The following is a 27,602-nucleotide window of genomic DNA, read 5'->3' on the forward strand; positions in this document are numbered from 1 at the left end:
CGGCCCCCACCGGGCACCGGCACCGGCAGCGGGCACCGGGGGGCAGCGGGGCCGGGCCGCCCCCCCCCAACCCTCAGCGCCCCCCGCTCGGCTGCGGGAGGAGGAGGAGGAGGAGGCGGCGGCGAGGCTGCGTGCTGCCGCGGGTGGGTTTGGGGTTGGGGCTTTATTTTTTTTATTATTGATTTTTTTAATACCTTTTTTTTTTTTTTTTTCTCTCCCCCGGTAGGGCAGCTCAAAATGGCTGAGGGCTGACGCGGCTCGCCCCGAGCTGCGCCGCCCGTGCCCGGTTCCCGGAGCCCCCCCCCCCCCCGGTAGCGGCTGGGCAGCCCCGGCCCGCCCCGGCCCCTTTGTTGGCTCCCTCCGGGGGCGGCTCTGGCGCTCCGGGGGCTGGAATGAGAGCGGGCTAGGCTGGAGCCCCCCCCACCCTGCTTCCTCCCCCCAACCCTTCTCCTTCTTTTTTTTTTTTTCCTTTTTTTTTTTTTTAAATATTTTATTTTCCTCCCCCGAAGAGGACCCGGCCCCTCGTGAGAATTCCGAGCAGGTTGATTTTGGGTCCGCGGCGCTCGGGCTCTCCCCCTCCCTCCCCTCCCTCCTTCCTCCCTCCCTCCCTTTGCGAAACCCATTTTCTTTTTTCATTCCTATTTATGAACGGAGGCAGAGGCTGGGAGGGTTGCTTTGGGCTCGGGGCTGGAATCTCGTCTGAATGATTGGCCTGTCTTCCCTCTGAGCTCTCCCATTCAAGACCTCACAATTTTGAAGCAGGCGAGAGGCGTTTTTTTTTTCTTCTCTTTTTTTTTTTTCTTGTCTTTTTTTTCCTCTTCCTTTTTTTTTTTCGCCGCTCTGCCGGGTTAGAAGCAAACCTTTGGGGCCGCGGAGAGAAGTCGGTTTTTTTTTCACCGTCGTCATCATTGCTGTTATTTTTTTTTTTTTTTAATTATTTTTAATCTTCCTCCTTTTCCCGTTTTGGATCTTAACCCTTTGATCTGTTTCCTTTAAAAGACTCCGATTCCGAACTCCCATCAGGGAGAGAGGGAGGAGGAATACAGGAAAAAAAAAAAATCTGAGCGAGTCTGGGCTCTCAGCTGCTAGCCAGGTTGGTGGGGGACAAAAGTCCCTTTAAAATATTGAATGTCGGTTGCAAACCTAAGAAAAGAAAAATCAAATCCGGAGCGCTAAATTTAGGAGGTTTATATGGCACTTGGACCCTGCTGCTGGATTTTGTATGGATTTTTTTCAACCTTCGGTAAGTTTCGATTCGCCCTCGGGGATAAAAAGAGACAAATTGCTTTTGGGGGTTGTTAAGACTTCGGGTTGTAAATCCTACAGTATCACGCCTTTTTTTTTTTTTTTTTTTTAACCGTTTGCCTTGCTTTTTTAATGAAACGACACAGATACCGTGTTTTCGTGCTTGAGATTCCTAGAGTGCTGCCCCGTGGCTCATTTTTATTCCCGATTTTAGGGATCTGTTGAGGTTTTTTATTTACCGTGCGTGCCGGGGAGGAGGGGGGGAGCCCAGCGATTCACCCCGAGACTTCCTGTTGCAGGGAGAAGAGACCCCGGCGTCCATCTGTAGACCAAACTGAGAGATTCAGCGGGGGGAGAGTCGCCAGATACCGCCGGTAGAGATGGCCGAGAACTGGAAGAACTGTTTCGAAGAGGAGCTCATCTGCCCCATCTGCCTGCACGTCTTCGTGGAGCCCGTCCAGCTTCCCTGCAAGCACAACTTCTGCCGGGGCTGCATCGGGGAGGCGTGGGCCAAGGAGTCGGGCTTGGTGCGGTGTCCGGAGTGCAACCAGGCGTACAACCAGAAACCCAACCTGGAGAAGAACCTGAAGCTCACCAACATCGTGGAGAAGTTCAACTCCCTCAACCTGGAGAAGCCCCCCTCCGTCTTGCACTGCGTCTTCTGCCGCCGGGGCCCGCCGCTGCCCGCCCAGAAGATCTGCTTGAGGTGCGAGGCCCCGTGCTGCCAGTCCCACGTCCAGACCCACCTGCAGCAGCCCTCCACGGCCCGTGGGCACCTCCTGGTGGAGGCGGACGACGTGCGGGCCTGGAGCTGCCCCCAGCACAACGCCTACCGCCTGTACCACTGCGAAGCCGAGCAGGTGGCCGTCTGCCAGTTCTGCTGCTACTACAGCGGGGCCCACCAGGGACACTCGGTCTGCGACGTGGAGATCCGTCGCAATGAGATCAGGGTAAGTCCGTCCTCGACCAGCCCACGCGCGCCTCGGCCTCCGTCCACCCTCGGGACGGAGGTGGCCTCTGCCCCGCGTGGGGATGCCGTGGGTGGGATGCACGTGGCGGGAGGTTGGCCGCCGCGTTCGAGGACTGGCTCCTGAGGAGGTGCCGCTGTGGTGGACCTTCTTCCAAGCACGTCCCACCGTGAGACCCTCCTGGGGATGGGTCAAGGAGGCTCCCTGCCACCGTCGAGGCTGGTGAGGGAAGGAGCCTCCAGCAGATCCCTGCTGAGGACGCATCCCACAGCAGCAGCCTGCCTCTTTTTCTCCATCCTCCTCCTGAATCCGCTGCTCTGTGGCGTGCCCTATTTGTTTCCCAACGGGCCTGTGTTTGCGTAGGGCCTACCCAAACCCCGTCCTCCTGCCCGGCGCTGCGGCCCCGGCCCTTTGACGTAGCGCCTCGCCGGTGCCCTCCGCGGCGCTGGGGCAGCCAGGAGGAAGTCGGCAGGAGCAGACATGTTAGATTGCGGCTACGCCGGGGCGCGGCGGGGAGGGCCGCCCCTGCCCGAGCAGCGAGGGGACGGGGCCGTCCATGGGGGTCTGCGCCGCCGTTGGGTGGCCCCTCGGCGTGTGGGGCAGGGTGGAGGTCATGGTGCTGAGAAGAGGGCGTTTTGGGGAGGAATCTCCCCGTTTTGGCCCCGCTGTGGTTCAGGGTCAGCTGGCGGCCGCTCGGTGAAACCCGTTAAAATCTGGCGGTGGATGGAGCCGTGCGACAGTGCCGGGGGAGCGGGGGTGAGGTGGGCTCCATCCCGGGTCTGAGGTGCCCTGAAATGGGGTTCAGACCGTCGGCTCCCGGGGTGACAAAGCCGCCGCACGGCGGGGACGCAGGCCCTGTTCATTGTAAGGCTCGTGAATGTCAAAGCCCGGCTCTTCCCACCTTCCCCCTCGTCTCCCCCTGAGGCCATGTCGGCCTTCCCCTCCCTCTCTGTAAGGCCGGAGCTGGGAGAGCTTCGTGTCAGCGACCGGGGGGAGATGCGGCTTCTTGCTCCTGTCGGGGTTCGGGGCTGGGTTTGGGCCAAACGCTGCGTCGTTGCCGGCCCCCGGCCCTCCAGCAGCGCGGGGCGTAGCGCTGGATCTCGGGGAAAGTGAGTCTGCCTCGCTCGCGGCCGGGCCATCTGGCAGGAGCTTTCACCCTGGCTCCGGACCCTGGCGTTGCCGGCGGGCATTGCAGGGCCCCGGGGGCGACCCCGCTGCCACCCCCCCGTGCCTCCCCGCCGCGCTGCCCACCCGCCCGCCTCGACCCTTCCAGAGAGGCCCGGCGCTCGTCTGCCGAATAAATATTTAACAATGAATTGAATGGTGATTACTGTAAAATGGGGACGATTTCCTGTGTATTTTAATGTTGCCAAAATGAGTCACCATTTAGCAATAAAAAAAAAAGGAGTCATAAATAAAAATTGCAGTATAATTACTTTCCAATTGGATGGCCAGGCCTGCGAGGGGGGGAGGCGGCTCTGTGCGGAGAGCAGCCAGCGTGAGCTAACAGGAAGGTTATTTTCCTCTCCAGGTTTTTTGGGGGAAAACCAGAGACCTCCACAGAGGTGCCAGCAGCTCCACCACACGCGCTGGAAGGGGAAAGACCCAGCCAGGCTTTTTGAGAAGCACTTTTCTGCTTCTATTTATAGGAAGTCATTTTTGTCTCCCTCTGCCAGGGTGGAGGAGCCACCCTGGGAGGGCTGCGTGGGGCTGGGACGGGGCTGCTCGTGCGTGTGTTTCCCGGGAGTGTTAGTCAGGGACCCAGAGTGTTTTTCCAGGTCCTTTTCCAGGACACTTTGATCTCATCTATTCCCACTCTCTCTGCGTTTTTTTTTTGTTGTTGTTGTGGCTGTTGTTACGGCTGGATGCTCGCTGCTCCTTGCAGATTCATGCTCCTAATGACCTGGCGCAACGCTGCCACTGGCTAGGCTGAATTTTGGCCCTGGTGTGAAATCTTAGGATGGATGGCCAGGCGCTGAAGGTGCCCGTATAGCAGGGCCGCAGGCTTATTGTGTGACCTTGGCAAAATCCCTTAGTACCTCCATCGCCGCGTTATCTTAATTTCCCGTCCCTGCGGTGATAAGCTTGTCTCTTCGCGCTGGGCGTGCCGTTGGGTGCTCAGAGGCTGGGGCAGCCCGAAGCTGGGGGACGGGGTAGCCAAAGGGTCTTGTAGGTCAAGCAGCATCCCTGCGAGTCCCTGGACAAACAGCAGGCGAGCTCCTGGCTCTTCCCTGCTCTCACTGTGTGGCCCTGGGCAGGTCTCTGATGGAAATCCTCGGCGAGCCACGTGAGCTGGTCCCGGCCAGGAATGCGGCTGCGTCGGCTCCCGAATTAGGCCACTTGCGTGTCCCATCCTGCGTGCGCTCAGCCGGTGACGGCTTCCCACATGCTGGGGTCGGGCACGGGATTCCCAGCTGCTGGCTCGCCCCACGCCGGTGGATGCGGTCCCCGAGCACCCCAGGGGTGAGCGCGGTGGGGACGTGCGAGCGAGGCAGGGCTGGAAAGATCAGGGGAGGCCCTGGGACCGAGCGGCCGTGAGAGATTTGTTCCGTGCGTGCCTCTGTAGCTCTCCTCTGGGAAGATCTTAATTGAGAAATGAGTCAAAGTTTGGAGGCTCGGAGCATCGTCCTCCGCCCGGTGTCTGGCGCGGGGACCGGGAGCGTTACGGGGCGTGAGGTCGACCCGGTGGCGGAGGCGGCCCCGAGAGCCGGGAGCCTGCAAGAGCTCTTCAGATAAACTGCCCTCTTCCGCCGTGTGTTACTCCAGCCCACCTCGGAGGGTGTCGTGGCAGGGGAAGAGAGGCCTCAAACCCTCCGGGGGCAGAACCGGTGCTTTCTCAGCTGGTGATTTGGGCCACTGAGCAGTTGCTGGGCAAAAGCTTGGAGGCAGGTCGGCGTGGGAGGAAGGAGGAGGCTGGCTGTGGAGCAAGGGAGCTCCACGTCCTGAAGCAGAGGCTGGTGCTGGGGTCGTTTTTGGGGGAGAGGGACCTCTCAATACTGGATTCTCTGCGCAAACCCGCAGAGCCCTGGCTCACAGTTGGGTGAACTAGAAGGTGCAACCATAATACAAACAGTAAATAAAATATGTGGTTAATCTTTCTTTCGTGGGCGTATAAAACGCTTACCTCCCCTTCCCCCCTGTGAGATGTTTTCTCCTTTGTTTCCTGTTTTTGTAGCACTTAAAGAGGAGAGGAAAAAAAAAAAAAGCCAACAACCCACCCTCTTTTTTTTGCTTCTTGACGTTTTGTTTCGTGTCAAGGTCTCAAAACGAAACATTTTCTCCTTCCATCTCTGCCTTTGCTGTCAGAGCCGGGTGCCTCCCACCTGCTATTCCCATGCATGGGGAAACCCACTTCCAGGGTTAAAAACGAAAGTTCATCCAGGCTGAAGTAGTTAGGTTGCCTAATTTTTGTTTGTTCACCGCAGAATGGGGAAAAAATACCTTCCTGGGGTTGAAGCAGAGGGGAGAAGGCAGCAGCCAAAGAACGATGGGAGGAAGGGGCTCGCCCAAACCTTTCCTGAGCACTGCCACGTTCACCCCAGCCTTGTATGGGACGTGGTTGTTTGAAGCTGGGGGCATCAGAGCTTGCTCGAGGGTGTCCCAGCAGAATGCATCGAGCTGAAGGTGCCACCGGTGGAAAAGGGGTTAAGTAGAGGCTCTGCCCCTGCTTCGGTCTTGTTTCAGGGAACAGGGACGGCTTTCTCCCTGACCTTGCTTACAGCACCGTGTGGAAGTCATGAGAAAATTCCTCTGCCTTCTGAAAATCCCCAGCATTTTTGAATGAAGAGGGAGAGAGCGCGCTGTGGTGCTGCGACCTGCGGGAAGACATTCGGGAGCCTCCTGCAGGCGGGTGGGAGCAGGGCTGGCCCTGGAGCCGCAGCAGTCCTGCAGACAGCGGGGACGGGGACCGGGCTCCTGGGTGCCTCCGCTCCTCAGCGGGTTGGGCTTCCCTTTCTTACCCCATGGATAAGCTCTGCTTAGGTGTTTTATGAAGAATAGGGGAAAGGAGAGGTGAGCGCTTGGTGTTCACCAAAACACCGCCGGCTTTCCCTTGGTGGATGGCTCAGCCACCAGAGGCACCTTCCTGCTTGAGGACGGTGCCATGCCACGTCCCCATCCCCGTCCCCATGCTGCTCTCGGTGCCGGAGGTGCTAAGCTGGGACCTGGGGAGCCCCGGTGCTGGGGTCGGCCCCGCCGGCAGGCTCCTGGCTCGAGCTGCTGGAGGTTGTTTTACTCTGAAACAGGTTTGGTAACTCGCGATGGGCTGGATTTTTACAGGCTTACTTATTTTCCAGATGACTTGTTTAGGAGGAGCGCGGCACACAGCTCACTGGAGGCATCGTGAGCGCGAGTGCCCAAGTTCTCAGGCATTAATTTCGCTCTCGTGACTGTAGATGGTGTGGGCTGGTGCCTGGCAGGCGTTCCCCATGGAGCTCTTTAACATACCTGCTCCCTGTATTGCTCTGGCGGTAGGTCCTGGGAAGCCGGAGCAGCGCGGACCCTCCCTGCGCCCTCCACCTGAGCCTCTGCAGGCACCCCAGGGCCAAACCTCCAGCCCCGGCCTCCTCCCCTGTCAGCTCAGCCCCCGTCTCTGCCTCCCGATGTCCCCAGCTCCTGCCCAGGGGCCTCGTCCCAGCGCCAGGCTCCTAAACGTGACTGATGGTTGTGCCCAGGGACGCCGTCGCTTGGTCAAGCTGCCCTGATGAGCAGTGACTTCTCGGGCCTTGGGCGGCGGTGGAGATCCCAGCACCCACCTAGCCCGGCTTCCCAGCAGCGTGCCGTTGATCCGTCAAGCTTCGCTGTGCTTTGTTGTCGGGGCAGCAGGGAATTTAAGTCGAGCCGACAGCAACCTGTGCTACCCCAGAGACCCCGGGGTGCCCAGCCGCCCCGGTGGGAACCCATCTGGCCGTGCAGCGGTGGGGTCCTCGTGGTCCCAGCCCTTCGGTTGAGCTGGAACAGCTGCCTCCTTCCCCGGGGTCTGGATTAAGGGCTTTTCCCTGCTGCTTTCCTGCTGGGCTTGACCATTTTCCATGCTCTTAGCCCATCAGGTTGCTCTAGACCCGCAGCCACAAGTCTGCGTAGAGCCATCGAGAAGTGACAGCGGAGGTGGAGGACGCGGGCAGCCCGGTGGCTGGGGTCTGGTCTCCCAGCCAGCAGGTACACACCCAGCTTTGGCTGGCCGTGAGCATCGCACGCTCAGCCCAGACCCCGGTTTAGCCTAAATCTAACCCGTGATATTCGCGTCGGTGCCACGTGCCCGCAGGCGTGGAGCGCGCCGCTCTCCTCGCGCCCACCGCCATGGTGCAGAGGGGGAAGGCAAAAAGACCTCAGCGTGACGTCCCGGCTCCGTTCCTTAGCCCCGTGGGAGCCCGGGCGAGTCCCCCAAGGAGCACGCGAGCCCCGGGGCCTTCTTCCCTTCTCCTCCCCTCCCGTGGCTCCCCAGGAGCCGCTGGGCCCCTGCCCCTTTCCGAGCAGGGCAGAGCTGCGGGGTGGCGGAGGGGCGGGAGGAGGAGGCACGTTTCCATGGCTCACAAAGGGCACAAGCGATCAGATTCGTGCAACTGCCCAAGAATAAAGAGGCTCTTACATTGCTGCCTGCCCTGACCTCTCTCCGCTCTGTTCGGGAGGACAGCGTGTGACCACACAGGGATTTCTGAGCCGTGCTTCGGAGGAAGGCAGTGGGTTTTCTGTCCCCAGGTCCGCCTGCAGCTCGCCTTGCAGCACGCTGGCCTATTTTTGCTTGTTACCTGTCTGTTTGCTGGAAATCTTGCTACGCGGGGGTAATTTTTTCTTGCCTTCTCTTTAATTTCACGTAATTTTTTTTCTTTTTTTCTTTTTTTTTTTTTAATCTGACACTGAAATGGGGCTGAGAGCAGCAGTGCTTCCAGAGCAGGGACAAAAGTAACCAGGAAACACAGGGCAAGAGAGGAGGGATCGACACCGAAACAATGAAATAGCCAAGCAAGGAAAGACTGAATGCTCAATAGCACAAGCCTTTGCAGAAATGCCTGGCTAGTGCAGCATTTTATAATCAGCTTCTGTGCTGGGCTGGCCTGCAACAGTAGTGTGATGGGGGAGGAATGCTTTGAATTAGCTGGATGCCAGAATTAATTCTGTCAGAATTCAGATGTACATGTATGTACAGCTTTATAAATAAACACTTGGAGCAAGATTCTGCTTTGCCATGCAGGCTCTGGGGCAGAATCTGGTCCGGCCTTGCTTTTTTTTTTTATTTTAACGAGATAAAATGCTGCGGATCCGTCCGAGTCTCTGGTGACTTCGTCAGCTCGGGGCGTTTAGCAGCAGCCTGTGGGCGCGGGAGGCGCTGCCTTGGTGGGAGTCAGGGGACGATGGCTCGGTGGGGTCAGGGCTGCGGGGTTGAGAGGACGGATGGTGTGGGGTGTCCTCCTCTTCCCTTTCCTCCACGGGAGGAAGACCAGGGGCAGCCAACCCTGCTTCGCCCAGCAGGGCTGAAGGCAGCGAGGTTGGGAGCTGGAGGAGAAGCCTGGTCCCAGATCCGGAGGGCTGGGTGGTGATGTGCAAGCACGAGACGCGGGATGCACGCGAGAGATTTGTGCATGTGTCCTCCAGATGAACTCCGGGAAGCGGTTCCCAGTGCTGGATCCTTCCCGATAAGGACGGCTTTGGCCCCTTCTCGCCAGGGGATCGTGCTCGTCCACTTGCTGTCTTGTGATTTGCTTGTGACGGTAACATGAGCAAAGCTGCTCGGAGCAGCGCCCTGCCGCCCTGCAGCGGTGGCTTCTACCTACCACGCTCACAGCCCGATCTGCTACGGCGCACCAACCTAGAGGATAAAAAAAAAAAACCACAAAAAAACACAAATTGATTTAATTTCTCTGCCTTTTCTCCCCCTTTCTGTGTTTTTTTGTTTGTTTGTTTCTCTCCCCCTACCTTTCCTGTCTCGGTTCCTCGGTCTGTGGCTGTTCTGGGGGGGGCCCGTCTCCGGCGCGGGTTGGAAAGGAGCGAGCTGGGGATGGCTCCAGATGAGGCAGTTGGCAGGGAGTGACGTTCCGGATGGCTGTGTCTCTCTGAAATATGAGTAAACGTTGTCAGGCTGGCCGACTGGAGGACGCGGGGCTCGGGGAGGGCTGAGCTGCCCTCTCCTCCCTCCACCCACCCCTGCGTGCAGCATCCCCTGCTCGCTCGGCGTCCCCCCCGCTCCCGAATGCCCGTCTGGGTGACCTCGAAGCTCTGTCCTAGAGCTTGGGGAAAAGGGGCAGAAAATCCCCCAGAGCCTAATGGAGGCGGCAGCTTCCCTCGCCCTACGACAACTTAATCCAAACCCCGGCTCGAGCCGGTTATTCTGCGGCTCTGAAGCCCCGTCCCCAGGAAAGAAAGCTCTGACCCCCTCCCCTGGCCGTCGCTCCTGGTGGCAGGGGAGCTGAGCCCCGGGCTGTGGGGTGCTCGGCCACACGCTCGGTTATTTTTCTGGCAGCGTTTTGGGCTCCTGGACCCAGCGGTGACGCTCGTTGGGAAGCACGGGGGGGGGGGGGGGTGGCTGCCGTGGGCTCGCTTGGTGCTCCTTGTCCTCCCGCGGGCAGGGGGCTGCGTCCCTCTCCCCGTCGGATCCGCCGGCTCTTTGGGGTGGGAGCCGGCTTTCCCCGCAGGTGAAACTCCTCTGCGCTCAGACAAAGGGATGGGGGTGCGGGTGCCTCCCTTTGTTCTCGGGTCCTGGTGCACCAGGCTCCGCCGGCAAAAGCCCCTTGACGCGCGGCTCTCAGGTGGATGGAGCGGAATAAATGCGCCGCGAGGTCTCCGAGGTCCCCGTCCCCGGCGCGGTCCCTCTTTGGGGAGGGAGGGGGGGGGGGGGACACAAAGTGCCTCCCCACTTCCCCGCCTTCCCTCGGGTGTTGTGGCAGGCCCCTCGGTGAGGGGGGTGGCTGGATCCAGGAGGGAATTCCTGCAGCCCCCCCTGCGCCAGGTGGCTGAGGTCGGTGAGCCCTGCTTGTGTCGGAGCTGGCTTGGTCGTAGGGTGGGGGGCAGGATCTGCCCCAGCAGGGAAATCGGGGCGCCTTTTGGGGTTATTTTCTGCCCCCGCCTGCTGGCAGCCTGCGGGGCAAGGGGCTGGAAATGATGCCGTGTGTGCCCTGCAAAGACCACTCCTCTCCAAGCCCGTCACCCATCAAGGACGTGAGCCCAGCGGGCAAAGCCACGGCTCGTCCTCCAGCCCGGGGTTTTGTGGCGTTTTATTTACGCTGGGGGAGGAAAAGGTCACTCTAACCTCTGCGGCGACCTGGCATCTGGGTAGAGGAATGGGGGTGCAACCTGGGGGAGAGAAACTGAGCTGGGGGGCTCTCCTGAGGGCCAGCAGCAGAAACTCAGGCAGGTTTTGCCGATGGCTGGTCCTACTGGGGATGCTGCGGCGTCCCCGGCAAGCTGCCCCCACCCAAACGCTCCTGCCCTTGGTCCTCCCCAAGGTTGGCTCGTGGCTACTGCTATCTGTCAGCACGCGCGGCGCTGATCTCCATCTATCAAGGTGCTTTTGCAGTAATCTAATAAATAATACGGAGGCGACAAGCGAAAGCAAAGCCCTTGTCTGCGCGGTGCAGCCGCCCGCTGGAGCGTTCCTCGGGAAATGTCCCTTCTTCCCAAAAGGCGAGGCCTGGCTCTGCTGGAGAGAGAGGCAAGAAGCGTCCGAGAAGACAACCTTCACGCTGCCCCCGGTAACGTGTCAGAAATTTGAGGGAAATGCTGTTTTTCCTGACAGGTGGGGGCTGGGGCCTCCTGCCAGCCTGGGCGGATGACGGAGGAAGCAGGGGGTGCGAGCCGTGCGGGCAGGTGAGGAGGAGCCCCCACGTAGCCCAGGCAGCAGGTAATTTCTCTGTGGGGACGAGGAGCTGGTCCTGCTGCCGTAGAAAATGGCAGCGCGGTCACGGCTGCAAATGGCTCCTCTGTACCCTGCGCTGCCCCGTCCCGCGTGGCCCTCGGCACGTCCTTAACCTTTGTGCTGTGCCGCGTCCCCCCTCTAAAAGAGGATAATGGAACCGAAAGGGGGAAGCGGCGGGCGCTGGAGGCACCTTGGGCTGCCAAGCTCGATGAAGTGCTGCTGAGCTGCCGGGGACCCGAGGAGCTGGAGTTTTGAGTCAGGAGATCAAATGCCAGGTCCGGCCGCCCTCCGACTTCCCCGAGGCAGCTCTGCTGTGCGCTGAGCCCTGCTCTGCTGGGCTCTGCTGGGCTCTGCTGGGCTCTGGCTGCCCGCTGCACCCGATTCTGCAGCATTTACGTGGAGAAAGAGCAGCTAGCAAAATCCGTCTCGTTCGGGGATGGAAACGGAGCTTCCAACGTGGCTCGCGCGGATCGGCAGCGCCGAGGAGCTGAGCGGGTCCTCGCTCCCTGGAAGGATGGAGCCGGCCGGGTTCCGAGCTGCTGGGCTCCGATGTGCCATCAGATCTGGAAGATAAATGGCACCTCGGGGGCCGGGGATCAATAATGTCAAAGGCTGGCCCGTAATCAGGCGAGATTAAAAACCAATGACAGGCGCCCTCCTAGGAGCACAAGTCAGCACGTTAAAGGACCGCGGCGGGGGTTGCATCCAAACCCCCCTCCCCTCAGCTGTCTCCACGCCATCAGCGATGTCCCCCTGGCAGGGAGCGGGTCCTGCAGGTCTCCCGCACCGCCCCATCACCTTCCCCACGCAGCTGGGGATGCGGGGCAGACAAAAGAAAGCCCCCCTGGGGGCTGGCACGCCGGGGGCTGTTGCTGCCAGGGGTGGATTTGGGGCCGCGGCGGCCGTGGCGAAGCAGGAGGCTGCTCTGGTGCTGTGGGTACCGCCTGGTTCTGGGGAGGGGATTGGAGAGAGCAATTTGGGAAGCTCGTCATTATTGAACAACTTCTCAAATGCATTGTTTTACCTGTTTTTATCTGTTAACCGGTACCACAAGCGCGTCGCCACCCGTGGGCAGGCGATGGGCAGCCGGGGCGCGCGGTTGCGCCGGTTTTCGGGCGCTGGCGTTGGGGCCATTCCCGTGGGAGCCGGAGCCGGGCACCTTCCCACGGCGAGCGGCAGCCACAACCACAGATGGAGAAGGTGGAATTGATTTATTTGCAAGAGCGAATTCAAATAAACTCCAGCCCCCTTTTTTTTTTTTTTCCCGTGCATCCTGCGAGGGGTACGCGCTCCATCGCGGCTCGGGGAGGCGGGCGAGGAAATAGGATGTTTCCTTCCTGAGCGCAAGGGCGATGAGAGGAGAAGGGGCCGTGCCCACCTCCTGGCTGGGAGCTGGAGGTGCCGCCTGCCTTTGCCCCAGGCTCCTCTTCCCCTTCCTCCCCGCCAGGAAGCCCGGCCGTGGCGTGAAGTAATAATGCCTGCTGACACCGCGCTGCCGGCGAGCGCGGGGGGCACCGCGCCGCGCCAGGGCCGAAACGAAGCCCTGGGAGCAGGAGCAGAGGGGCTCGCACCTCCTGGGGCTCCCATTGCGCCATCTGCAAGGGGTTTGCGGGGTGCAGGCGCCCTGCTCCCCGCGGAAAGGGGCTCGTGCATCGCATGGGAGCGCGCCGAGCGCCTGCCGGCGAGGAGCCGCCGCTGGCGTCGCGCCACGAGCTGGGGGCCTCGCGTCTGTTTGATTCCAGACGTGTTTACGGCGCGCGGGGCTCGGCAGCTGGCTGGCTGCGAACTACAGGTCCCAGCATGCTCCCTCGTGGCTCCTGGGCTCCGGCGGGAGCAGGGGGCTGTGGGACTCGTAGTTCCCACCTGGGTTTTGCTGCCACGGAGCTGGGATCGGGTCTGGCGCTGCCAAAGCACCGGGTCCTGGCCTCCTGCGCCCTCATCCTCCAGCCACCGGCTTGCCTGGTGCAAGAGCAGATCGGCCTTTCTGTGTCACCGAGCCGGGGAGGGGATTTGGTCCCATTCTTACTCGTTTGCAACGTAAATATTTTGATCGCGAGGACGTTGCCGGGAGCTGGGTGTCACGTCGAGGAGCGTGATTCATTCATGCTGCTGCTGCTGGGAGCACAATGAGGCGATGCTGGGACCGATCCCAAGGATTTCCTGCGACCGCGGCTGGTGGGGGATACGGGACGTCACGTTTGGCTAAGCCAGAGCCCTCAGCTCCGTTCCTTCGAGCCGCGAGTACCGTGCCGTGCCCAGCCTGCGCAGGACTCGCCCCCTCCGAAACCCGGTGGCTGTGCGTGGCCGGCGTATCCAAAGGGCAGAGGATGGGACGGCGAGGCCGAGCCCCTGGCTCCGGCTCTGTCGCAGGGCGTAACGCCTTGTGCCTGCTCCTAGGAGCTGCTCCTGCTCCAGAAGCCGGCCGGGCTCTGGGTTTGCCCCCCCGAAGTGTTCTGGGCAGGGCCGATGGCCGGCGAGGCAGGAGCGGGGCCGGCTCCCTCCGTCCCTCGCGCCGCTTGGGGCCAGGTGCGGGCTCCGCAGCGCCCAGATTCGTTCTGGCACCCTCCGTCAGACGGTGTTTGTTCATGCTGCATTTTTCTTTTTACTGGCGTGTTTGGACACGCACTGGTACATTCACGGCACTCAAGCAGTAACGTGAGGCTCTTTCCCATTAGGAAAGGGGCCAGGATTTGGGGGGGGGGGCTGGGAGGGCAGCTTAAGCAGTAGTTTCTGAGATATTTCCTTCTGTTGCCACACCCTGCAAGAAAGAGCAATATCCGCGGCTTCAGCTGCTATCGCATGGCTCCGAACGTCTCTCTTTTAATATAGATTGGTATCATTTTGCATTTTAAAGTAAAAACACGCTGCAAGCTGCAGACAGCTGTCGGTTGGCAGCTTTGTTTGAACATCTGGTGTTGCTGGGCTGCTGTTCAGCACGCTCTAACTATGGGATTCATAAAGATTATAATCCGGGCTTTCAGATTCTCAACAGCCGCCTCGCAAAGGAAAAAAAATAAATAAATTAAAAAATAAAATGGGCGAGGGAGAAAACCCAGCGGCTTTCCTGCGAGGAGGCGGTGGAGGGGTCCTCGGCGCGCGGTTGTGGCGCCGGCTCCCTGAGCATCCTCGAGCATCCTTGGTGCCAAACCACGAGGGGCTCGCTGCGCATTGCCCTCACCGCGGGCAGGGGCAGAGGGGCTGCTCCCCGCCTGGAGAGCCCCACGGAGATTTGGGATGCTGCAGGAGTTCACCGTTCGCTTTCTCGCCTTTTTTCCCCCCCCAGTTTTGCGCCAAATCCCGCAGAGTCTCATTTTCCTCTGGGCGGTTTCTGTCGCCGGTTAGCTGAAGCAGCAGGTTCTGCTGCGGCTTTGGGGTAAGCGTTCGTAAGGGCTGCCGGCAGCGGCAGGACTTTGTTTCTTTCTCCGTAGAGTAAGCGATGGAGGAGCCGGGGCTTTGAGTAAACGTCTCGCGTCAAACCGTGGTTTCCAGGAGAAACTGAATCCCTTCCCTTGAAGCAACCTAAAGGTTGAGCTAGCCACCTCCCTAAGTCCTACCCATTCCTGTGCAAGTCAGGCGCTTTCATTGGCACCTTGGAGAATTAAGCGGCCTCTAAGCCCCTAACAGGTTTTATAAATCTTGTTAGTTGATCTGCATTTTTGCAAAGCTCTTTGAATCCAGCCTGTTGGCGCATAAGTCACCTTGACTTGCTGGAAGGCGTTGACTCCCAAGTCACTTTCAGGCTCCATTTGTCAGTCGGAGGTGCACAAGAAAGGCCCCCCCTTATCTTTATTAGGAAAAAAAAAAAGCTGCCTAGAGAAATCAAGCTGTGCTAGCCGGTAATAGAGGTGCGTGTAAACCTGTTCTGCCCTTGTTTGTGTTGATTTAACTTACCAGTACAAATTAAAATAGCCTTGAGCAGTTGGAAGTTTAACCAGATCAGATGGGAGGGGGGAAAAAAAAAATCGCTGCCTTTAAATCAAAGCGGGGATTTCTTGCCCGCACGGCGGCGGGTTGTCACCTCTGCACGTCGGTGGCATCGGGGCGCCCTCGATGACCTTCTCGAGGGTCCGTGTCCCCAGGGCTGGCTCCCGGGGAGCAGAGCTCAGCCCCTGCCCACCCCGCTGAGCTGGTGGGACATGAGGAAGGGCAGGGGGCTGCCGCTGGGAGCTGGGGTCTCACCGTGGCAGGGCTGAGCCCCGAGCAGAGGTCTCTGGGCAGGGCAGAGGCAGCTCAGCCTTCGGCAAGAGGGTGGGAGAGGCTGGCTGCGTTTCACCCCTGCGGGGGGAAGGCTCTGAGATCACCCAGGCCAGCTGGATCTTGAATCCAAGATGTTTATTTGGAAGAGGGAGCGAGGGTTTCTCAGCCGTGCAGGGGCTGCAGATGGGGGCAGGTTGGCTGCCAGGCGGTGGGAGTGGGTTTTTAGGGGGGTGGCTGCTCTGGGAGGCGAGGCGTCCCGCCTGCCGCAGCCTTGGGACCGCTGGCCGGGACCAAACGCAGCAGGTTTGGGAGATTTTGGGATCCAGCAGCTGGGAGCGACCGGGACGCCGGCGGATCGAGGCAGGACTGGGGGTGCTGCCAAAGGCTGTTTATTTTTTCATGGGGATTATGGAAGGAACGACTCATAGATGGTGGAGCAGCGTGGAAGAGGGCTCATGCGAGGAGCAGGGTGTTGCGATGTGTCCGAGTTACGGTGCTGACCCACCGCCCCTTGGTGCCCGGGCTGCCACCGGGTGCTCCTGGAGCTGCAGGAGCGCGGTTCGGGGAGGTGATCCGGCTGAAAGCAGGCTGCTTTTTTTCCTGAGTTCTTTTTTCAGCTGGATCCATGATGAGGAAGGGGCAGATCTATAAGACTAGGGACTGAGGAAGGAGAAAAGAAGGTTAAGGAGGGCTCCTGTAGCTCACACATAAATTGAGAGAAGCTTTCAAGGAGCAACAAGCGCAGAGCAGGAGGAAGGGGCAGGACTTCTTATGTGATTTCTTAGGCTCTGAAAAAACGTGAAGCCTGGTGAATGTGGTCCTCCCCATCACCACAGCCCTCCCCGGGGCTGGTCGCTGCAGCCCAGCAGGACGAAGGGCTTTGCCTGGGGCAGTGCAGCAAGCAGGAGACCTTCTCCCATCACCTTCCAGGGGTACAAACCCATCTCTCCGCGGGGTCCCTGTGCTCTGGAGCACCTTAACCTGGGATTTCGAGGCCGGCAGCGTAGCTGCAAGGCCCAGCTTTTATTTTTGGCGTGGAGGGGAGGAAGCACGCGAGGGCTCGATGGTGGATGTTTGTCAGCAGGGCCCAGATGTCCTCCAGGTGTTGATGTCAGGCTGAGGTCTCAAGGGGCTGGAAACACTTGCTGAGAGCGCTGGGGTTCGGCTCTGAGTCCTGAAACTTTGCAGGATATCTCAAAGCCCTGCGCTTTCCTGGTGCCAAGGTGCTGCTGAGATGGCGGTGAGGTCCCAGGAGCTTCTGTCCCATCCCTGTCCCCGAAAGGACGGGGAAAAAGCTCCTCCTGCACGCCCCTGATGGCAGAGAAGACCCGGACCTCGTCCTTCGCGCAGAGCCAAGCCCTGGGGCTGCTCCTGGCTCCCTCTGCTCCCAGGCGAGGCAGCCTGTGCTGTCCTCCCTCCCCAGCGCTGGCCGGGAGCGCTGCGGGCTGGAACGGCGGCAGGCTGGCGTCCGCGCCCGGGCCTGGGCGGGGATCTCCTCTTCCTCCCTTCCCAGCAGCGAGGAAAAAGGTTCCCGGGGCTGCTCTCTGCCCCGGGGGCCTGGCCCCTGCAGGCACCGAGCGATTCGCCCCGATCCTTGCGAGCCCCATCCCCGCCAGCTCCCGTGCGCCGCGTTTGCTCCTGCTGCCCCGTGGAGCTGGGGTTGGGTTTGTGTGGGTCCAAAAAATGGATTTGGACCCCACCCCATGCTGTCAGGGGTGGCTGTTCCCCGTGCCTGCAGGCTGCTGGGAGGATGCCGCCGCAGGCAAACAGCGCCAGCCTTCCTGGGCATCGCTGTGTGAGGAAATCGGGGTCTAAAGGAGAGGAAGCAGGAGCTGAAGGCCGCGCTGCCTGCCGCTGGAGCTGGGCTCGTCCCCGCCTCACTGGGGTCGAGGGCACCCGCCCAACGTCCCGGCCGGCACCACCTTGCCGAGGAATCGGGAGGAGCGGGCAGCGAGGGGGTGTGGGGGTGCTTCCCCCCGGCCGGACGCCGCCTCCCCGGGCTCCTCTCGGGCACAGGGTCATGGCTGAGGCTGCTCTGAAAGGAGCCCAAGTCTTTGTCCTGCAGAGCCGGGACTTGCCGTGTCCTTCAGGCAGACATCTCCTCTGGCCCCGCGTGCGTCTTGGAGGGGTGCTCCCAGCCCCTCTCCTCCCATGCTGGGAGCGAGGCTGCCGTGTTTCGGGCCTGCTGGTTTTGGGCCGCTCCGCGGGTCCGTATGCCACGAGGGAAGGTGTCCCCTGGCTCTCACCTTGTGTGGTGGTTTAGGAACGGCTGGGAAGAGCCAGGCCACGCCAGGCAAGCAGATGCTCAGCCCCAGCACCCCTTTTCGGGCTCCCCGGGGAGCAATGGGGCCTGCTGCAGCCTGGTTTCTGCCTGGGGAGAACCCACGAGAAAAGCAAAACCCGGGGCCGGGGGGAAGGCCTCGTGCCCCGTCCTGAGCCCCCCCCCCGCCCGGCGGTTACTGTAAAGGCGTGCAAGATGAAACCCCGACCAGAAAACATTTCCTTCCTGTCTCTGCAAGCCGATCGGCCTCCTGCAAGTGTAGCGGGGGGGGTTCAAGAGCTGCTCCGGCCTGGCCCTGGGCAGCAGGAGCCACACGGGGTGCGAGGGCTGGTGGTCCCGGGGGTGTGTGGGGTCTGTGGGGTTCCCCCGGTGTCCCCGTCACGGTATGGTGTTGTTGCATCCGTGGGGCGCTGTGAGCTTGGGAGGTTTCCCTCCTGCCCCAGTTCCAGTCCCACCGGGTGTTTTCCATGCTGGGTTTGGGGGTTCCCCTGTTTTTGGGGGCTCTGCCCTGCGGTGACAAGAGCAGCGTTGGGTTTGGCGGTGGGGGACGTTCTCGGGACGGATCAGAATAGCTCCGCGTGTGGGTTTTTCTCAGAAAACCGTCTAGCTGCCGGCAGAGCGGGGCCGAGGAGCAGCAAATCGGCCAGGGGAGGCGAAAGTTTGCTCTTGCGTCTCCACCCCGGCCTTCTCGGCGCATTAGCATTCAGCGGCTGTGACTCGGGGCCCGTCTGCAGCCCCCCGCTCCCTCCCCAAGGCGGCTCCGTGCCGGGATGCTCGCCTCAATGAGCGCCCTTGATGGCGGGGCCCTGGGCCCAGCTGCAGGTGTCTGGAGCCGTTCCCGAGAAAGGCATCTGCCCTTCAGGGCTCCTCCGCTGCCGTCCCACCTTCCTCCTCCTCGCCCTTCCTCCCCTGCCGCCCCGCTCCCTCCGTCCTGTCTTTCCGGCCGCGGCAGACAATGTCCTCATTCACGCCGCGGTTTGGCGGCCGGGGGGAAGGCGCGAGGCAGCGGGGAGGAGGGATGCGGGGAGCCCAGCGCCCGGCCCCGGCCAGCTCCCCAGCTGCAGGGGCTGCCTCGGGCCAGCCGGGCTTCTCCTCCGCAGTGTGGGGCTTTTTGAGGGCATTTGTTAAAGCCCCGGCGGAATTGGGGTGGGAATTCGAGTCCTGTAAGCATCCTCAGTCAGCGTGCGGAGACGAGGTTGCTGCTCCCGCTCTTATTAGGCGAGAGAGAAGCTGCAGAGACCTCGCTTTCCCCACCAGCGCTGCAAGCGCCTCTGGCTTCTTGTTGGTCCCAGTCTCATCTAAAGCAAGAGCTGCTCGGGGGGTTGTGGCCTGGGTGAAACAAGCCCCCTGGGAAGCGCAGGGGGGTGCAGGTGAAGCCTTGGGTCTGTTGTGGGGTTTTGCTGCCCGGCTGGGTTTGCTGCTGGGGTTTTGCTTTCACTGCCCCGCTGCCAGCACCGGGACGGGGCTGTAATGTGCTGCAGCAGTGACCGCAAACTTAGCACCGTCCTTCAGGAGAGGATGGAGGGAGACCAGCACTGAACAAGCGGGCAGACATCTTGCCTGCAGATTTCTCCTCCGTCCTTCTCCCCAGCACGATGCTGCTGGGACCCGGTTGTGCACCTCCCCGCAGTGAGCTCTCACAGTGCTGGCCTTTGGTCCCGCCGAGGGGTGCCTCCCAGCACGTCCCTCTCCCAGTGCTCGGCCTCCGTGCCCCAACCAGCCCCACGTGAGTGAGATCTCCCCAGGGCTCACCCTGCTCCGCCTAGGTGGGGGAGGATCATCTCACTTCATTTCTGCTGCCTGCGTGGGGTTCATGCCCGTCGCTTGCTCCCAGAGCAACCCTCTGCCCTCCTCTCGGGTCCCAGCTGGCTTTCCTCTCTGTATTTCTCCATGAGAGGGGGGCGATTACATTTAATTCCAGCAGGATAAGCTGGTGTCCAGCAATTAGCTCTGTCTTGCTGGGACCTGGCGGGCTGGGGTAGAAGAGCCAATTACCCCGGGCGCAGATTAATATATTAATGATTTGTCAGATCAGCTCGCGTAAACTCTGCTGACACCGCAATACAATACTCCCCCGTGCTGGGGGACCCCGTCTACAACTGCGGTGGGAGATAACTGCGGATTTGGGACCGGAGGGGGCTAATCCTTCTGGGGGCTGAGGTTCTCCTCCAAAACCTGCAGCTGGAAGGTCTCCGGCCACTCTCCCGTGCTTGCATCTACTGCAGCTTTACTCCTGCTCTTCGATACAGGGCATTTGGGGGGCCCGATCCGTGTAGTCCCAGCACCGCTGCGTGCCTCAGAAGGCGAACTCCGACCACGGAGCCTGGGAAGGGCTCGTGCGAAGAGCGTGCGCGGAGAGAGCTGCAGCTATCCCAGCACCAAGGTCATGCATGAAATATGAGAAATTACCCTGAGAAATCCTGATCCTGGAGGAGGAGGAGGAGTTCATGACTTCAGAAATACCAGATTTGGGAGGGGATGGAAGGGAAAGGGATATATTTTCCTTTTCAAAATACCTAAGGAATTCAGCCTGTGCTGCAGAGACAATGAGATTTCGCTCCTCGGAGCCAGGAGGGGCAGCTCGTACCCAAGTGTCTTGTTAAGGTTTCAGTTGCCGTGGGTGAGAATCCCATCCCGCTGCAATCTCAGGCACGTATGGTTTTAAATCACCCTAAAATCAAGAGAGTGGTTCAAATGTGAGATTGAAAAAAAAAAAAAACAAAAACCAACACGCTGCATGTCCTCTATTACAAACCTCTTAGGTTTCTACGGCTTTAGGTTGGATTTCGGTCGCTTTTTCCAGCTGCGAGAGGCTATTAAGTTAACTTTAGGTATAAAGTTGTGTATATATTTGTGATTTTGAGTAATTGCGCGGTTCCAGGAGGGCAGTACCGTGAGGCCTGTTACAAAAGGCAGCGGCTGGCAGCCCCGCCACGGGACGGGGACGGGGACGGTGCGTGGCCAGGGCTGTTCGGTCGGTCCCTGGGGGAATCCTCAACAGCAGCGGGGCTGGCAGCCTCCTCTGCAGCTGCGGGCACGTTGAATCGATGGCAAAGGCTGCTGTCCCCGGCAAGGGCAGCGTCGGGGCCCTGCTCTCGGGTGCTGTTTTGGGCAGGGGCTCTGGTGTTGCTGGGGGCTGCTGTAGGGTTGTTCTGGCTGTGGGCGTGGAGGCGGCGAGGCTCTCGCAGCAGGGAGGGAGGCGTAGAGGACGGCTCGGTGCAGAGGATGGTGCCCTGCAGGGCTTGGCTTGGGCAGGGCAGAGCAGAGCAGAGGGGCTGTGCTGGCCACCAGGATCGGGGACCCACCACCCACGGCTCCTGCTGGAGCTCCTGGAGCTGGGCAGCCTGGTGGGAATTCCCTGTGCCAGCCATATTTCACCATATTTAACCTTCTATTGAACCCATAAGAGCTGCTCTCCGGGCAGCTCTTCGAGCAGGATCCCTTTTTGGGGTGCAGATCTGCAGCATCTCCCGCTCTGGGGGCCACGGTGCAGGTTGGGGACCTTGAAAACGCCACCCGCGGGGGCGAGCCTGGAGGCAGCAGGATGCTGCGGCTGCAGCCTCCCAGTGCTGCGGCAGCGCAGGCAGCAGTGAGCGAAGGGAGACTTCTGTAGATGCGCCACATCTCCCTCCACACCGCCGCTCAAAATTTAGCTGGTCCCAAAATCTGTGCGCCCTTCAGTGCCGTGCTTGCAGCCCTATTTTTTTTTTGGCACAAGCGTGCACACGCTTAGGGGCTGCGGCGCCGGCGCTGCCTCTCGGGCCCCGTTTTGTCGGGTGTGTGCTGTCTGCGCGTCCTCTGTGCGTGTGTGGGCGCACACGTGGGCACTGTGCACGCATGTGGAGCGCGGCTGTGAGTGGGAAGATGCTTTTTTTTTTTTTTTTTTTTTTTTTTTTAAGCTCCTCGTTATTATTAGTGGTGGGAGCCGCTTTTAGGGCGATTGCTCTGTGCCGGGTGGCGGGGCTGACCCGGCTGCTGAGCGCAGCGGCGCCGGGGCTGGAGGTGCCCAAGACCTTAAGAAAAACAACAGGAGGGAGAAGGCTTCAAATTCCTGCTCCCGAGCGGAGTCGGAGGTGACAGCCTTTCCCTGCGATGCAATTAATCCCAGCAGTGCTTCTGCCACCCTCCCCCTCCCGCCTAGTCCAGGAATTAATTACTTGATTATAAATCCCCGAGCGGCGGTTTATAATAGCAATAATCCCCTCGAAATTCATCCTCGCTGCCTGTTTCTTCCCGTCTCGCCCCCGCCGTCGAGAGCCTCTCACGCCGCGTCTTGGTGCCGGGCGGTCGGTGCCGGCGAGCCCTGCCCTGCGCCGGGAACTTATCGGGGTCGGGATTTATCCCGCGGCCACGCACCGGCGAGGGGTGGCATTTCGTCCCAGTTCTTAGGCTGATTGCCCGGCCCTGGGGGCAGCGCGGGCTCGCTGCCTCCCCTCTCCGTCCCTCCCGATTACGCTGACGCTGGCTCCGAGGCTCGTCACGCCGGCAGGGACAGGGGAAGGGACCTGGCGTGGCGTCGGGCGGTGCGGGGGGGACGGCGGCTGGCTGGCGGCGGCCCCGCGGGCGTCCAAGTGGCAGGGGACGAGCCCCTCTGCGCGTCCCCCGAGGCGCCCAGGGCTTGGCTGCGGCCAAGCTGCAGGGACCGGGTGGTGAAACGGGCAGAGCTGGCACAATCGGCCCCGCGGGCTGCGCGTGGCCGCCGGGTTCGCCTCTGACGGCTGCCGCCCTCTCCCTCCCCTGCAGAAGATGCTGATGAAGCAGCAGGACCGCCTGGAGGAGCGGGAGCAGGACATCGAGGAGCAGCTCTACAAGCTCGAGTCGGACAAGCGGCTGGTGGAGGTAAGGGGAGCCTCACCACGCCGCCGCTCGCCCTGGGGAATGCCACCCCCTGCTCCTGGGGCTTCGGGGTTTTGGGGTGGGCAGCGGGCCTGCAGCTGGATGGGCATAGAGGAACTGGTTCTGCTCTACCCGCTGTCTCCATTTCGGCCCTGGCAGGCACACTTTTGGGGGGACAAAACGTGTTTGGGGCTGCCCTACAGCCCCCTGGGTGTTGGGGGCGAGGACGGAGGCTGTCCTTACGTACCAGACGTTGCACCCTCAGCTCAACACAGCCTTCCCCGGGCTACCAGCTTCATCCCAAGTGGGAGGGAAGGGTCTGGAGGTGCAGATCCCCGTAAGTCCCTGAAATACCCGGGAGGTGAGAACTGCAAGTGGGCGTTTTGCTGGGACACAGATAAAACGAGATGGGCTCTTGGTCCTTGAGGCCCCATTTGGTCTCCCGGGGAGTGGAGGGAAGGGTTCTGGAGCATGCTGTGTCCCCAGCCTGGGGCTCGGACGGCTCTGGGGTGGGGATGGGAACAGGGAGGGTTTCTGCAGCTTGTGGCAGCCGCCCTGGCAGCTGGGGAAGGAGCCGGGTGTCCCGGGGCATCACGGAGAGGGCTGGGGGGTGCCAAGGGGCTGAGCCTGCTGCCGCCCCCCAGGAGAAGGTGAGCCAGCTGAAGGACGAGGTGCGCCTGCAGTACGAGAAGATGCACCAGATCTTGGACGAGGACTTGCGGAAGACCATGGAGATCCTGGACAAGGCCCAGGCCAAGTTCTGCAACGAGAACGCGGCCCAGGTCCTTCACCTCAACGAGCGCATGCAGGAGGCCAAGAAGCTCCTCAGCTCCGTCCAGGTCATGTTTGACAAAACCGAGGACATCAACTTCATGAAGGTGAGCACTGCTGCTGCCGCCGGGCGGGTTTGGTGCTGCGGGGCAGCGGGGACGGCGTGGGGCACGGTGAGGAGCAGGGGACAGCACCGCGTCGGGTCCGCTGCTGGCTCCAGAGGGTTCCCGTCAGGGGTCAGGGCGAGGAGGGGTGGACAAGGACGTGCTGCATGCAGATGGGCTGGGGCAGCCCGGGCTGTGGGGACAGAGGGGTTTGGGGCTCGGTGCCCTGCTGAATTTTGGGCTCGTCAGGACGGGGAGGGCGGCGGGAGGAATGAGGACCGGGGAGTGCGGGGTGGTCCGGGGCATTTTGGGGGGGTGCTGCCCCATCCTGGCACCCACGGTGTTTGGAGGCACACACAGCCCTGGGCACGGTGGGGAGGGGGGAACCCAGAAGGTGACACTGAAGGGGAGGTGGCTGCCGGGGCAGGGCCTGTCCTCACTGACCAGGGCTTCTCCTTCCCCTCCTAGAACACCAAGTCTGTGAAAATCTTAATGGACAGGTAAGCGCAGGGGGCAGGCGCGTTTGGGGGGGGAAGGGGGCTGTTGCAGGGCGCAGCAGCACCACCGATGGAGGTGGAGGCGGGCTGGGGATGCTGGAGCTGCCGGGGGGCTGCGGGGCTGCCCTGAGCCACTGGGGAAGGGCCCGGGCGGTGGCTGGGAGCAGGTCCCTGCTGCCTCCCTGGGGAAGGGATTAGGCCCGTGGGTGTGCGGGAAGGAGCCCGGGGGGGAGCCAGACCCTCCCCTGCGTGTGTTCTGTCCCTCACCTCTCCTCTCCATCCCCGGTCCCCAACAGGACCCAGAACTGTACAGGTGGCAGCCTGCCTCCGCCCAAAATCGGGCACCTCAACTCCAAGCTCTTCCTGAACGAGATCGCCAAGAAGGAGAAGCAGCTCAGGAAGTTGCTGGAAGGTGGGTGAAGCCGGGGGCGTGGGGGGGACAGGGGACAGGCCCTCGCTGCCTCCTGCATGGGTCCCAGTGTGAGGGGGTGGGGAGGGCCGTCGGGGTGCAGGGACCCCCGGGAGCCGCTCTGCGGTCAGGGTTAGGACACGGAGATGCTGTGAAATGGATGTGTTTGGGGGTGACACGGCAAAAGCTGGCCACGGGCAGAAAAATCTGTAGGAAGACACAGGGGACAAACAGGGACCGACGTGGTCCCACAGCCCCCGTCCCGTGCCTGGGACTGCCTGGGAGCTGATCACGTCCCGCGGAGGCTTCGTGGTCCTGTATTCTCGGGGGATTTGGGGTTCTGCTGATCCTGGGACGGGGACCGAGCTGCGCATGGGGCTCAGCCTGTGCACGTGCTTAGAGAGCGGCGCTTGGGGCCAGCCCAAACCTGCCGGCGAGGTCCCCAAATTCACCTGCACGTGGGTGAGTGCCCTGTTTGCCAGCAGCAGGGCAGCCCAGGGGGCCTTCAGCTCGTGCAGGGCCAGGGCGCGGGTCTCAGGACTTCGATGCAGCTTTGGGCTGGTGGCTGGGGCACCCCGTGTCCGCCCCGCACCTGGCAAGGAGCCGAGCTGTGCCGTACACCTCGCCCGGTGCACAGGGCTGGGACATGCAGCAGATCGGCCCCGGGGCCATCGGGATGAAACCTGACGCGGTCCTGCTCTCCTGTTCCCCCCACAGGTCCCCTGAGCACCCCCGTCCCCTTCCTGCAGAGCATCCCCATGTACCCCTGCACTGTCAGCAACTCCGGCGCGGAGAAGCGCAAGCACTCCACCGCCTTCCCCGAGGGCAGCTTCCTCGAGCCATCGTCCGGGACTGTGGCGAGCCAGTACATGAGCCAGGGCGCTTCGGCCGGCGAGGGGCAGTCCGCACAAGCCATGGTGCCTTGTAGCTCCACGCAGCACATTGTTGGACTTCCCAGCGGCCCGCAGCCGGTGCACTCGGGCTCCGTCTTCAACCCATCTCACTACCCCAACACCACGTCATCTCAGCAGTCCGTGCTCTCCCAGTACGGCGGGCGCAAAATCCTCGTCTGCTCAGTGGACAACTGTTACTGTTCCTCGGTGTCCAACCACAGCGGGCACCAGCCCTACCCGCGGTCGGGGCACTTCCCCTGGACGGTCTCCTCGCAGGAGTACTCGCACCCGCTGCCGCCCGCGCCCGCCGTCCCCCAGTCGCTCCCGGGACTTGCCGTGCGGGAATGGATTGACGCATCCCAGCAGCACGGGCGGCAGGATTTCTATAGGGTCTACGGCCAGCCGTCGGCCAAACACTACGTCACCAGTTAACCGTCACACTCTCCGGAGAGTCCTGGTTGATGGCGCGTTCGGAGAGAGAAGTCTGCTCTGTTTTGGCTTTTTTGTTTTGTTTTGTTTTCTTTTCTTTCAAATCAAACCCGGTTTCCTTCCCGCCTCGTGCCTCTCCAGGATTTTGGGGAGGGTTGTTCTCTCATCTCTTTTTTTTTTTTTTTTCTCTTTCCGTTTTAAAACAAAATAATATTTTGTTTTGTTTTGTTTTTTTTTCCTTTTAATTCTTTTTTTTTTTTAATTTAATTTTGGAAAGTCCTTCCTGTCCCTCGCTGGGAAAAGACGAGGGAGAAATTACACGGAAGAAATCGATGGGGATTTCAGTCGGGCGTCTGGTTCTGTGCATCACGCTCTTGCTTGCTACTCTCTGGCTTCGGAAAACTTCAGAAGGGACAATTGCACCTTCTCCGTTTCAATTTCTCTGAGTTCATTTTTTTGGTTTGGTTCAGTTTTCCCCCTTCCCCACCCCTCTCTTCCCCTTTTTAAAAAGAAAAAAAAAAATCTATCATTGATTCAGTATGAAATGATACGTGTAGATTTTGGGTTTGTTACTTTTTTTTTTTAAAGGCTGATTTTTTTTTTGTGTTAAAAGGCCACTTCTCATGCATATTGGCATTTTTTTTTCCTTCTTTCAGAGATTTGTAAATACACAATGGCAGGAAATTTAATGCACAAAAAAAAAAAGGGAAAAGAAACTTTAAAAAAAAAAAAAAACGGATAAATAAATAAATAAATAAAATCTGTTCTAGTTTTCAGGAGGGGAAGCGTTGCCGAAATGCACCCCCCGCAACGTATCGCTGATGCAACTTCCTGTAACAAGCACTTTGTATAAAAAAAAAGTGGACTTCCTGCTATAAGGCACAGGTATTTATTCTGTAACCAATTTTAGAACACACACAGAAAAAAAAAAGAAAAAAAAATATTCAAATAAATGTGATCACTTAGTGCAAACGCCTCGCTCTGCTGCGGCTCTTCCCCGGGAACGGGCGCTCTGGCAGGAGGCTGCCGCCCGCTTCCCCCAGCAGCCCGGAGGGGCATGGACGGCCCTGGGCTTCTTCGGGGGGAGCAGTTCGGGGACGGGGCGGATGAGGGGGGACACGTATGTCGTGGTGCAGAGCCGGCTGCCTCCTCCGCTCTCGGGTGTGGCTTGTTTCGGGCCGAGACCCTCCGCTAAGGAACCCCGAAGGCAGCGTGGGGGCACGCGGCCCCCTCCGGGACGCGGAGGCGGTGATTTACGCCGCGGGCTCGGCGACGCCAGGCTCCTTCCTGCCCAAACCTTTCCACCGAGCTCGGCGGAGGCCCCGGGGCTTGGCTGGCTGTGGGGGACGTGTGGGAGGCCGGCCGGGGCCGCCAGCAGCATCCGCGGTTTCGGCTTCCTCGTGCCCTCATGGGTTGACCTGGAGAAGCGGGGACCCCAGCCCAGACCCCAAAAAGCCCCCGGGGTGGCTGCCAGCAGCGCCGGTGCCGCGTCCCAGCCCGCGCGGGGCACGCCGGGGTTGGTGTCCCCTGGGGGATGCCGGAGAGGTGACTCCATGGGCTCCCTCCCAGCCCGCGAGGATGTGAGTCAGGCGTGGGGCCGGCCGGGCCGCATCCTGCCCACGGCCTCCAGAACAATCCCCATTGTGGCGGGACGGGGACGGGGACGGGGATGGCGGCTTCGTGCCCGAACCCAGCGCGGGCAGCAACGCGGCCCTGGCCCCTGAGGCCTTGTCCTCGCTGGCAGCGCCCCAGGCCGGGGCGGGGAAGGGCGAGGAGGAAGCCTTCAGCCGGGGCCACAAGGGGCAAGCTCCTTATCTGGGGAAAAATGGGAAAAGAGCAGCTTTGGGGAACCATTAGGGATTTTTCTGTCATTCTCTTCAGGTTTGGGCTCATTTGTGTGTTGTTTTTTTTTTTTTTTTTGGTTGCCGAATGTCCTCGTTTTTGCTCTGGTTTGGATCCCCTCCATGCTGCTTCCCCCTCACCGCTCAGCGGCGAACGGGGAGGCGGTCACAGAAAGCCAAAAACGGAGGAGAAGCGGGGCTGAGAGAGACGAGAGAGCCCCGGCTCTCCCGGTAAGGGCCCAGCTCCCCGTCCCCTCTGGTACCGAGCCCATTTCCACCGGAC

General features: G+C 60.8%; 1 protein-coding gene across 3 annotated transcripts; it reads left to right on the plus strand.

Moving 5' to 3' along the window:
• On the plus strand, positions 1–26,450 carry TRIM8 (tripartite motif containing 8). 3 transcript variants are annotated; one of them, XM_083844807.1, is made up of 8 exons: positions 1–143; positions 1,000–1,243; positions 1,545–2,195; positions 22,283–22,378; positions 23,020–23,253; positions 23,719–23,750; positions 24,044–24,159; positions 24,874–26,450. In XM_083844807.1, exons 3-8 carry the CDS (start codon positions 1,626–1,628, stop codon positions 25,479–25,481), a joined length of 1,656 nt encoding a protein of 551 aa, XP_083700933.1. In that variant the 5' UTR covers positions 1–143; positions 1,000–1,243; positions 1,545–1,625; the 3' UTR covers positions 25,482–26,450. The 3 variants fall into 3 exon arrangements, with proteins under 3 accessions (XP_083700933.1, XP_083700934.1, XP_083700932.1); XM_083844808.1 differs by lacking the exon at positions 1,000–1,243 and having other exon boundaries at positions 3–143; XM_083844806.1 differs by lacking the exon at positions 1–143 and having other exon boundaries at positions 167–1,243.
• Positions 26,451–27,602: the final 1,152 nt, after the last annotated feature.

Source organism: Anser anser (genome assembly GCF_964211835.1).
Source record: "Anser anser genome assembly, chromosome: 7".
Taxonomy (NCBI): Eukaryota; Metazoa; Chordata; class Aves; order Anseriformes; family Anatidae; genus Anser; species Anser anser.

Bases quoted from the DNA above. Each gene is read 5' to 3' on its own strand.
- TRIM8 (XM_083844807.1), top strand. From the start codon at position 1,626: ATGGCCGAGAACTGGAAGAACTGTTTCGAAGAGGAGCTCATCTGCCCC. The intron at 23,254-23,718 runs GTGAGCACTGCT...TTCCCCTCCTAG, and splicing joins AGGACATCAACTTCATGAAG to AACACCAAGTCTGTGAAAAT. The intron at 23,751-24,043 runs GTAAGCGCAGGG...GGTCCCCAACAG, and splicing joins GTGAAAATCTTAATGGACAG to GACCCAGAACTGTACAGGTG.